The sequence below is a fragment of the Hyperoodon ampullatus genome (assembly GCF_949752795.1).
Source record: "Hyperoodon ampullatus genome assembly, chromosome: 8".
NCBI classification, from domain to species: domain Eukaryota; kingdom Metazoa; phylum Chordata; class Mammalia; order Artiodactyla; family Ziphiidae; genus Hyperoodon; species Hyperoodon ampullatus.
In genome coordinates, this window is record NC_136921.1 from 74,463,980 (window position 1) to 74,476,813 (window position 12,834).

The 12,834-nt window shown below is 37.0% G+C and overlaps 1 protein-coding gene across 3 annotated transcripts in view; it reads right to left on the minus strand.

The window, feature by feature from the left end:
- The window catches only part of CCDC148 (coiled-coil domain containing 148), a gene marked incomplete at both ends in the record, with an annotated part of 272,157 nt that overhangs the window by 194,489 nt on the left and 64,834 nt on the right, over positions 1 to 12,834 (minus strand). The window contains one exon of one of the 3 annotated variants that reach the window (XM_079709815.1): positions 7,573 to 7,660. The exons of the other annotated variants lie outside the window; for them this stretch is intronic. Coding sequence (XP_079565941.1) covers positions 7,573 to 7,660 — 88 coding nt within the window. Of the gene's footprint in view, positions 1 to 7,572; positions 7,661 to 12,834 lie in introns of those variants that run through there. 3 annotated transcript variants of the gene reach the window in all.

A 12,834-nucleotide genomic window follows, 5' to 3' on the forward strand; every position in this document is an offset into this window, starting at 1 on the left:
TTCCATTATGAAACATTATGCATTGTATCAGTAGTATAAAGTAAAATTATTGTCCTGGAAAAACAAATGGAACCAAAAGACAAACTATGAGAGCTAATTAAAAAATGGCTACATAGGGCTTCCCTGGTGGCGCAGTGGTTGCGAGTCCGCCTGCCGATGCAGGGGACACGGATTCGTGCCCTGGTCCGGGAAGATCCCACATGCCGCGGAGCGGCTGGGCCCGTGAGCCATGGCCGCTGGGGCTGCACGTCCAGAGCCTGTGCTCCGCAACGGAAGAGGCCACAACAGTGAGAGGCCCGCGTATCGCAAAAAAAAAAGGCTACATAAAGCACTCAGTTATATAATAAATATCTCATAATCAATTCAAACATAATGGGAAAAGATCTCATTCAAAAGAGCAACCAAAACAAAGTATCTAGGCATAAACTGTACAAGAAGTTTGTAGGACTCGTATTCCAAAAAACCACAACAATGTAGTACAGGAGATAAAGCTCGATCAGAGAGAAACAATTCTAATTCTGTATACCAAATATTTAATAGTGGCAATTTTGGGGTAGTAGGATTTGATTTTGATTCCTTCTTTTTGCTTGATCACAGTTTCTAAATTTTTCTCTTTTTAACAGGAGAAGAAAAACACATTTTAAAAAACACTAAGCAGGGGCAACTAGTTATTTCACTATATATGGGGGGCAATGCTACTGCACTTTTCATATTTTACCAGTAAAAAAAGAAACAATTTCATGACAACAAGAATCCTTTAAAATGTGAACTTGTATACAGGAGTATAGTTTTCCACTCTAATACTGAATTGAATTATTTCTTACCAATCTTTTTTTTTATTAAATGACAGGATATATTAAGTACATTTGTAGAATTTTATAGAACTTGAAAAAGTTAGCAGTAAAATATTTACAAGGTCATTTTTTAATTCTCTATTGGGAATAAATAAATATATTAAACTATTTTTTCAATTATAAAAGTACTGGTTAAATAATATCAAACTGTATAGAAAACTATAAGGTAAAACTTAAAATTGCCAGCACTTGTATTTAGCCCTGGTAGTCATTTTTAATGTTTTCTTTTATATTCTTTGCAGGATTTTTTTATGCATATAAAAGTGCATATCCAATTTTTATACAAATGCAATCACGATATATGTACAGTTCTACAAGTTGCTTTTCTTTCTTTTTTTTTTTTCATATTTCTTTTTTCTTTTTGGCCATGCCGCATGGCTTGTGGGATCTTAGTTCCCCGACCGGGGATTGAACCTGGACCCTTGGCAGTGACAGTGCAGAGTCCTAACAACTGGACCACAAGGGAATTCCTACAAGTTGCTTTTCATTTAATAACCTGATTATCTTTCTATATCATGTTATTTGTGTATTCATGTTTATATATACTTATCTTTAATGGCTGCTATATGACATATATGTTATCATCATCAACACTATTAATATATATATTATTTAATAAGTACAAGAATCCAAGAATGAAAATTCCAAAAAAATTCTGCCCTTTCACTGCAAAACAAAATCCATAATCAGACAAAGAAAATCTATAAAATCCCTGCCCTTTTCATAATTCTTATAAAGTTGCTTATGAAGCAAATTCTACACATAGTCAACCTTTATGAATTTTGCTGTTTTTATGTCTGTAATAGCTCAAAAAGGAGAGCTTAAATCAACCTCATTATGAAAAGGATTCAAATACAAATCTACTTACCCCGTATGCTTTTCCAGGAAAAGTATGGGGAGCAGAGTCAAGCAGAAAGAAAAGAATTAACCAAGGCAAGGAACCTAGAAGTTTCTGAGGGACTTCAGAATTCCACAGAGAGTGTAGGTAACTTCAGTGGAGTCGCTCATGCCCTCACTCCTGCTACATCTTTAAAGTATTTCCATCATTTTAAAAGCCAGGAGAAAATGCATACGTACCTAGTTTAAAGCAGTACATAGTTTAAAAAAAGGGGTGGGTGGATTCCAGACATTGAGGTGGGGGATTAGATGAATTCACACAGCTCATGCTGCTAGTCTCAGAAATCTGACCAGAAGCCATGACTGGAAGTTTCAAGTTTTGGCAAAACAACTGGGGAAGTTAAGTAATTATTTATGAAGAAATACCATTTTGTCCGTAATTTTCTCCCCATAAAAGATAAAATTGATCATCTGTTATGAAGACTCACAACCTGTCCTGCTTACTTGACTTGCCATTTTGGACCTGCTTAAACTGAAGACTTTGTTACCTTTCTTCCGACACAATTTGGGAATCCACTTTCTTATCCTGCATAGCTAGACTTGAAGTAAAAAGCTTGTCTGCTTCCTCCTGGCCCTTTTACTCCTAACCTCTTCATCAGTAGAGGGGTATCATATAATTCACTCCCTGAAAATCATTTGTATAGATTTTTGCAATATCCTTTTACCTGTTCTCCTAGCCCCAGCTACCATCACAGAAGTGTCTGAATGAGTGATGCCTCAAAAACCCAAGGACTTCTGATCTACCAAATGGTTTCCCATTGCTTTCCAGAAAAAAGGTTCGATCTCTGCATAGTTGATAAGGACCTTTTAAATCCAGCTCTTGCCTGTTTAGCCCCTTCCTTAGCCATTACCCCATATGCACTCTATACTCCAGCATTCCCAAACCATTTGCAGGTCCCTGAACAAACAATACTTGTGGTAGGTAGAACAACAGCTCCCCAAAGATTGTCACATCCTAATCCACAAAACCTGTGAACACGTTATGTTATTTGGCAAAGGAGAATTAAGGTTGCAGCTAATCAGCTGATTTTATCTATGGAGAGTACCTGGAGTTACCCAGGAGGGCCCAATGTATATCACAAGGCTTCCTTATAAGAGGAAGGCAGGAGAGTCATAGAGAAGATGTGATGACAGAAGCAGAGGTCAGAGAGAAGATTTGAAGATGCTACCCTGCTGGCTTTGAAGTAGGAGGAATGGGGCTGTGACCCAAGGAATGCAGGCATCTCTAGAAGCTGGAAAAGGCAAGGAAATATATTCCTCCATAGAGCCACCAGAAGGCACACAGCCCTGTTGAAACCTTGATTTCAACCCAGTGAGACCTATTACAGGCATCTGGCCTGTGGAATTGTAAGACAATAAATATTTGTTGTTTTAAGCCACTAATTTGTTATTTGTGATTTGTCATTTAGCAGTGGTAAACTGACAATGCTCTTTCACCCCTCCCTGCCTATGCTTGGAATGCCTTTCCCAAACCTTGCTTCTTTGGCCAATGCCTACTCATTTTTCAGTCGCATTTTAAGCATCCCTCTGGAGCTTCTCCTAATCCAGATGATGATGATTTTCCTCTCTTGTGCTACTATTGTACTTTGTGTACCTCCCTACTGATGCATTTATTCATTTCTTCAATGTGTATTGAACATCTATCATATACTAGACTAAAGGATATAGATTTATTCAGGCTCTGCAGAGAGACCTGCCCTGGCCATATCATCTGAAGTAGCCCCTTCTACCCTCAATCACTGTTTATCCCCTCAAACTAATTCTCTTCCTTCATAGCACTTCTGACTATATGGCATTATACTATGTATTTATTAGTTTGTTTAGTTACCTATTGCTCACTTCTGCAACTAGGATGTATGCTCCATGAAAGCAAGGCCTTTGGCTGATTATCTCAGTTTCTCCAAAGTGCCTAACACAGTGCCTGACATATTAGACACTCAATACACATTTGCTGAAAAAGCATCAAGGGATTGATTGTATTACAGATCACAGTTCAGTCTCTAAAGCTTGGTAGTATTAGAGACAGACACATAGTTTTCACCTCCTCTTCTCCTATTTTTAAAATCTAAGCTCACCCGTATGAGACGAAAATTATTATAAAAGACAGACTCCAAACGAAAATGGGCAGAGGAGGGAGGTGTATGTCAAGAAGGAAGGAAGGAGAAACACTCCCATGTTACCCTGGTGAGTTTCAGCACTGACTGTGAATTCACATTTACTACAGTTGAAGGTGCCCCTTGACCAGCTATTCAGCTGCCAATCACAGCATACAATCTCCCCACCACATGCAGAAACCTGGGCAATGTCTCTATTTATTAGTAACTGAAGGATGTCTATGTCATTTTACTTTTCCAAGACCTTGAGGCTAAGAAGGACATTCTTTGTTCTTCACAGATACCTGGTCTTTCTCACCTCCAACATATATTGAGTGAAAAAAGCAAGTTGCACTAGGATACATACCATATGATATCATTACATAAACATGCACAGACCCAAAAGAATGCTATGCATCTTTCTCTGTCTCTCTCTCTCTCCTTCTCTCTTTCCAAAGGAAAAAAGTCTACAGGTTATACAAACAGACCAAACTAAAGAGGATACTGCAACTGGAGGTTAGTTTCAAAAGCGACTTTAGCTTTACCTGTAATGAAATCTTGGCTTTTTTACAAAGAGAACATATATATGTATATTTGTATAATTAAGAGTAATAAATATTACCCAAAAAGGTCTTATCCCTAAATAATTATATTACCTATTGTAGAATTAATGCAATTATATTCGAGTTTATAAATGATTATTCAGTGGGTTCTGCTAGTGAGAACCCCATAGCCTGATTACCAATCATACACATCTTTGAGCCTGCCGAACTTGGACTACTTCTGGAGCACCTTGAACCTACCAAGTTGCAACAACCCTATGAAGCCCAGTCTGAAACACCCAGTTAACTTTACCTTTAATTTTGAATATAATTAAATAATTTTTGTACAAATTTGTTGTGCCTTGTACAAGAAATTTCTTCTGACATCTTCCTTAACAAAATGAAACACAGTACTTTTTCTCTTGATTAATGGCCACAAACGCATTGCTCTTTGTTCTGATTACAAGCTTGCTCATTAAAAGAAAAGTGCCAATGTCAAGGCCACAGGCAAGGTTACAGGTTCAATAATTAAATGGAATTTTGATGTGCTTTTCACTATTACTGCTGAGGAAATGTTATCATCTGATGTTTAAAACTGTGGCAGACACAGCTGGTTGCCAGTAGTCATTCTCCCTGTTTTCCTTCCTAATAGAACCCAGTTTTGTTCAAACATTGGCATTCCTTGATACCCCTGAGAATCCAAGTGACCATGTGACACAGTTCCAGTCAATGAGATATAAGCCAAGGTCTGCTGGGAATTTGGGGACAAGATTTGCCTTTTTATATGGGCACTGCCCCTTCTCCCCTGTCCTTCCTCCTTTATTCCTGCTTGAAATGTGGATGTGAAACTAAGTATGTAGGACATTTCTGATTACCCATGCCTAGAGCCCATGCTCCACAGTAAGAGAAGCCGCTGCAATGAGAAGCCCACGCACCACAATGAAGAGCAGCCCCCGCTCACTGTGACTAGAGAAAGCTGGCTCACGGCAACAAAGATCCAATGCAGCCAAAAATAAATAAATAAATAAATATATACAAATATATACATATATATATATATATATATATAATAAAGAATAAATCCCCAAGCTTCTGCCATCAGGTTCTATAACTTTCAGCCAAACAAAATTCCCAGATGATGCAGGCAGGGATGATATGAAGCATCCAGTTGACTTTGATGCCTCTCCATATAAAGCAGTATAAAAATTCTTCTAGAAAAGTACCCATCAATACAGGCACAGGATAAAATACTAAAAAATATTGCTGTCATTGCTCTTCAATAGTAGCATGAAAAAACTACAGCTAACAAAATTTACTATTTTAAAACTCCAGTAGAGTTTCATTTGTAGGTTCAACATAGTTGAATGAGACTATAGGTAAAAAGATGTGTAGGTGGTTCTGGAAGGGGAAAGATAAAAATCCTCAGAAACTTAATTCCACTATCAAAAAGTAAAACAGAGAAATGTATCTGTGGGTTTTCAATACTCCAGAAAAAATCATTTTTGCACAAAGAATCAATTATGTGAGGAATTTTCCTTTTAAATGCTACATAAAAGTGTTGGGTATTTTTTAGTTTTTAAAGAAAAATAGCAATCTACCACTCTTTAACAACAAAGACTCTAAAATTCTGTTAAATGACAGTGCCTGGAACCTGGTCACACTAATACATTTTGAATGAGTGAAATAATAATAGGTAAGAAATATTAAATCATTTCTCTGTTATTGCTAAAGAAAAGACCTCTAGGCTAAGATGTGAAGACACAAAGAGAAAGATTAAAGGAGTTAAGATAAAGTTTAGAGGGAGTGAGGAAGAATAAAATCTGAGGGAAGAAAATTGTGTTTACTTCCTATTTCCTCTCTCTAGTTCTCTCAAATTTGGGTCAAAACAAAACAAAACAAAACAAAAAACATCCTCACTCCCTAGAAAGTTTAGATCAGCTGCACTGAAGTGGTTACAAGTTTTACCACAGAGGAGGTAGGGCAGGTAATTTTGAAACATCAAAGGTGGGCCCTAAGGCAGGTCTGGGTTGGATTTCCAATGATGGGAGGCACCTAACTCAGGCTGAGGAGCCTACTGTGAAGAAGAGGGAGGGAACTTCTGATGTGGGAAGAGGGGCTGAATGGGGAGGATGTAGTGAAAGATGTCAAATAGCCTTTTCCTGTTTCAATTTTTGTTTCAACCTAGTCCTTCACACAGAAAAGGAAAGGGAAATTCTCTATCCTTTGTTTTGTGATCTCTCTCCACAGGGATCCATATTCTCTGAACAATAATTTGAAACTCCTTATATGAAAAAATCTCAAAAATATCCTATGAAAGCTGGGGAGGTAAAAAAATAAACAAATAAATAAATAAATAAAAATTAAAATTAAAAATGTTTCTTTCCCTCAGAGAAAGAGGGAAGGAAGAGTTAGTTCTCTTTACTGCCTGTGGGGTCAGAGGTGGGAGGTGGTGAGAGGAGCAAATGATTGTGTGACACAAGGACAAACAGTAAGAATTTGTCTGTATGGGATTTTCCCCTTGACTCTAAAAGTACTATCAAAATATGTTGGTTCAAAATATAATGATCAGTAATATATGAAATAGTCATAACGTATGACTACTGTCTATCAGTGGCAATCAAAGACATGTAGACACACAAGATATCCATGCAATAGGTTTTAAAGAGCCCTAAACAAAACACTATATTAGACTTCCAAAATAGTTTTGTTTAAAATATAATTGAAATCAAACTGCACATCTTCAAAACTAAGGTATACCTTAACTCCAGAGTAGTGTTGGGCTTTGAAGTAAGTCTATGGAAGACTAAATTCCAACTCCACCACTTCCACACTGTGGGACACTCAGCAAATTATTTAAACAATGAAAAAGACATAATATTGTAAAGATGTCAACTCCTCCAAATTGATTTATAAAATCCCAATTGAAATCCTAGATATTTTGTGTGCATATGAAACTGGTAAGCTGATTTAATTACGTGTATAGAAATGAAAAAAACAAAGAATAGTCAAGGGAATCTTGAAGAAGAGAACAAAGCTGAACAAAGCTGGAGGATTTAGGGCACCATATAATAAGATCTGTTATGAAGCTATAGTAATTAAGACAGTGTGTTATTGGAACAAGGATGGATAAATAGGGCAATGAACAGTATAGAGAGTCAATAAACAGATCCATACATATATGGTCACCTGACTTATGGCAGAGGTGAGTCACACTGCTGTGCAGTGTGCAAAAAAGAGTCTTCAATAAATGGTCCTGGGTCAATTGGTTGTCCATATGGAAAAAATGAATCTTGACCCTCTACCTCCCAACATTCACAAAAATCAATTCCAGATGTGTTAAAGATCTAAATGCAAAAGATAAAAAATGGGGCTTTTAGAAGAACACATAGCAGAACATACTTATGATCCAGGAGTTGGCAAAGATTTCTTAAACAGTTCACCAAAAATCATAAATGGAAAATGTATTAAGTTGGGAAGTGCTAAAATCAAGAACTTCTGTTTGAGACAGCAGAAGTAAGGAGAACTACAACCCTACAGCCTGTGGAATGAAAGCCACATTCACAGAAAGACAGACAAAATGAAAAGGCAGAGGACTATATACCAGATGAAAGAAAAAGAAAAAAACACCAGAAAAACAACTAAATGAAGTGGAGATAAGCAACCTTCCAGAAAAAGAATTCAAAATAATGATAGCGACGATTATACAGGACTTCAGAAAAAGAATGGAGGCAAAGATTGAGAAGATGCAAGAAATGTTTAACAAAGACCTAGAAGAATTAAAGAATGAACACCTAGAAGAATGAAAGAAAGAACAAACAGAGATGAACAATACAATAACTGAAATGAAAAATACACTAGCAGGAATCAATAGCAGAATAACTGAGGCAGAAGAACGGATAAGTGACCTGGAAGACAGAATAGTGGAATTCACTGCTGTGGAACAGAATAAAGAAAAAAGAATGAAAAGAAATGAAGACAGCCTAAGAGACTTCTGAGGCAACATTAAACACACCAACATTTGCATTATAGAGGTCCCAGACAGAGAAAAGGGAGAGAAAGGACCCGAGAAAATATTTGAAGAGATTACAGTCGAAATAGCCACCCAAGTCCAGGAAGTGCAGAGAGTCCCAGGCAGGATAAACCTAAGGAGAAACACGTTGAGATACACAGTAATCAAATTGACAAAAAGTAAAGACAAAGAAAAATTATTGAAAGCAACGAGGGAAAAATGACAAATAACATACAAGGGAACTCCCATTAGGATAACAGCAGAAACTCTACAAGCCAGAAAGGAGTGGCATGATATATTTAAAGTGATGAAAGGGAAGAACCTACAACAAAGATTACTCTACTTGGCAGGGATCTCATTCAGGTTCGAGGGAGAAATCAAAAGCTTTACAGACAAGCAAAAGCTAAGAGAATTCAGCACCACCAAACCAGCTCTACAACAAATGCTAAAGGAACTTCTCTAAGTGGGAAACACAAGAGAAGTAAAGGACCTACAAAAACAAACCCAAAACAATTAAGAAAATGGTCATAGGAACATACATATTGATAATTACCTAAAATGTGAATGGATTAAGTGCTCCAACCAAAAAACACAGGCTCACTGAATGGATACAAAAACAAGACCCATATATATGCTGTCTACAAGAAACCCACTTCAGACCTAGGGACACATATAGACTGAAAATGAGGGGATGGAAAAAGATATTCCATGCAAATGGAAATCAAGAGAAAGCTGGAGTAGCAATATTCATATCAGATAAAAGAGACTTTAAAATAAAGAATGTTACAAGAGACAAGGAAGGACACTACATAATGATCAAGGGATCAATCCAAGAAGACGATATAACAATTATAAATATATATGCACCCAACATAGGAGCTACTCAATACATAAGGCAAATGCTAACAACTATAAGAGGCAATCGATGGTAACAGAATAATAGTGGGGGACTTTACACCTCACGTACAACAATGGACAGATCATCTACAAAGAAAATTAATATGGAAACACAAGCTTAAATAACACAATAGACCAGATAGATTTAATTGATATTTATAGCACATTCCATTGGAAAACAGCAGAGTACACTTTTTTCTCACGGGCACATGGAACATTCTCTAGCATAGATCACATCTTGGGTCACAAATCAAGCCTCAGTAAACTTAAGAAAATTGAAATCATATCAAGCAACTTTTCTGACCACAACGCTATGAGATTAGAAATAAATGACAGGGAAAAAAATACGTAAAAAACACAAACACCTGGAGGCTAAACAATACGTTACTAAATAACCAAAAGATCACTGAGTAAATCAGAAAATACCTAGAGACAAATGACAATGAAAACACGACGATCCAAAACCTATGGGGTGCAGCAAGAGCAGTTCTAAGAGGGAAATTTACAGCAATACAATCCTACCTCAAGAAACACGAAAAATCTTAAATAAACAATCTAACCTTATACCTAAAGGAACTACAGAAAGAAGAACAAACAAAATGCAAAGTTAGTAGAAGGAAAGAAATCATAAAGATCAGAGCAGAAATAAATGAAATAGAAACAAAGAAAACAATAGCAAAGATCAATAAAACTAAAAGCCTTTAGCCAGACTCATCAAGAAAAAGAGGGAGAGGACTCAAATCAACAAAATTAGACATGAAAAAGGAGAAGTTACAACAGACACCGCAGAAATACAAAGCATCCTAAGAGACTACTACAAGCAACTCTATGCCAATAAAATGGACAACCTGAGGGGCTTCCCTGGTGGCGCAGTGGTTGAGAGTCCGCCTGCCGATGCAGGGGACACGGGTTCGTGCCCCGATCCCGGAAGATCCCACATGCCGCGGAGCGGCTGGGCCCGCGAGCCATGGCCGCGGAGCCTGTGTGTCCGGAGCCTGTGCTCCGCAACGGGAGAGGCCACAGCAGTGAGAGGCCTGCGTACAGCAAAAAAAAAAAAAAAAAAAAAAGGACAACCTGAAAGAAATGGACAAATTCTTAGAAAGGTGTAACCTTCCAAGACTGAACCAGGAAGAAATATAAAATATGAACAGACGAATCACAAGTAATGAAATTGACACTGTGATGAAAAATCTTCCAACAAAGAAAAGTCCAGGACCAGATGGCTTCATAGGTGAATTCTATCAAACATTTAGAGAAGAGCTAACACCCATCCTTCTCAAACTCTTCCAAAAAATTGCAGAGGGAGGAACCCTCCCAATCTCATTCTATGATGCCATCACCACCCTGACACCAAAACCAGATAAAGATGCTACAAAAAAAGAAAATTACAGACCAGTATCACTGATGAACATAGATGCAAAAATCCTCAACAAAATTCTAGCAAACAGAACCCAACAACATATTAACAGGATCATACACCACGACCAAGTGGGATTTATCCCAAGGATGCAAGGATTCTTCAATATATGCAAATCAATCAATGTGATACACCATATTAACAAATTGAAGAATAAAAACCATATGATCATCTCAATACATGCAGAAAAAGCTTTTGACAACATTCAACACCCATTTATGATAAATACTCTCCAGAAAGTGGGCACAGAGGGAAACTTCCTCAACATAATAAAGGCCATATATGACAAACCCACGGCAAACATCATTCTCAATGGTGAAAACCTGAAAGCATTTCCTCTAAGATCAGGAACAAGACAAGGATGTCCACTCTCACCACTATTTATTCAACATAAATAGTTTTGGAAGTCCTAGCCACAGCAATCAGAGAGGAAAAAGAAATAAAAGGAAGACAAATTGGAAAAGAAGAAGTAAAATAGTCACTGTTTGCAGATGACATGATACTCTACATAGAAAATCCTCAAGATGTCACCAGAAAACTACTAGAGCTAATCAATGAATTTGGTAAAGTTGCAGGATACAAAATTAATGCACAGAAATCTCTTGCATTCCTATACACTAACAATGAAAGATCAGACAGAGAAATTAAGGAAACAATCCCATTCACCACTGCAACAAAAAGAATAAAATCCCTAGGAATAAACCTACCTAAGGAGGTAAAAGACCTGTACTCAGAAAACTATAAGACACTGATGAAAGAAATCAAAGATGACACAAACAGATGGAGAGATATACCATGTTCTCGGATTGGAAGAATCAATTTTGTGAAAATGACTATACTACCCAAAGCAATCTACAGATTCAATGAAATCCCTATCAAATTACCAATGGAATTTTTTACAGAACTAGAACAAAAAAATCTTAAAATTTTTATGGAGACACAAAAGACCCAAATAGCAAAAGCAATCTTGAGGGAAAAAAATGGAGCTGGAGGAATCAGACTCTGTATTTTCAGAGTATACTACAAAGCTACAGGAATCAAGACAATATGGTACTGGCACAAAAACAGAAATATAGATCAATGGAGCGGATAGAAAGCCCAGAGATAAACCCATGCACTTATGGTCAACTAACTGATGACAAAGGAGGCAAGGATATACAATGGAGAAAAGACAGTCTCTTCAATAAGTGGTGCTGGGAAAACTGGACAGCTACGTGTAAAAGAATGAAATTAGAAAAATCCCTAACACCACACACAAAAATAAACTCAAAATGGATTAAAGACCTAAGTGTAAGACCAGACAGTATAAAACTCATAGTGGAAAACATAGGAAGAACATTCTTTCACATAAATCACAGCAAAATCTTTTTGATCCACCTCCTAGAGTAATGGAAATAAAAATAAACAAATGGGACCTAATGAAACTTAAAAGCTTTTGCATAGCAAAGGAAACTATAAACAAAATGAAAAGACAACCCTCAGAATGGGACAAGATATTTGAATATCAATATTTGATATCAAGATATCAATATCAATGAATCAATGGACAAAGGATTACTCTCCAAAATATATAAACAGCTCATGCAGCTCAATATTAAAAAAACAAACAACCCAATCCAAAAATGGGCAGAAGACCTAAATAGTCATTTCTCCAAAGAAGATATGCAACTGGCCAAGAGGCACATGAAAAGCTGCTCAACATCACTAATTATTAGAGAAATGCAAATCAAAACTACAATGAGGTATCACTTCACACCGGTCAGAATGGTCATCAAAAGAAAATCTACAAACAACAAATGCTGAAGAGTGTGTGGAGAAAAGGGCACCCTGTTGCACTGTTGGTGGGAATGTAAATTGATACAGCACTATGGAGAACAGTGTGGAAATTCCTTAAAAAACTAAAAATAGAACTACCATATGACCCAGCAATCCCACTACTGGGCATATACCCTGATAAAACCATAATTCAAAAAGACACATGCACCCCAATGTTCATTGCAGCACTATTTACAATAGCCAGGTCATGGAAGCAACCTAAATGCCCATCGACAGACGAATGGATAAAGAAGCTGTGGTACATATATACAATGGGATATTACTCAGCCACATAAAGGAATGAAATTGG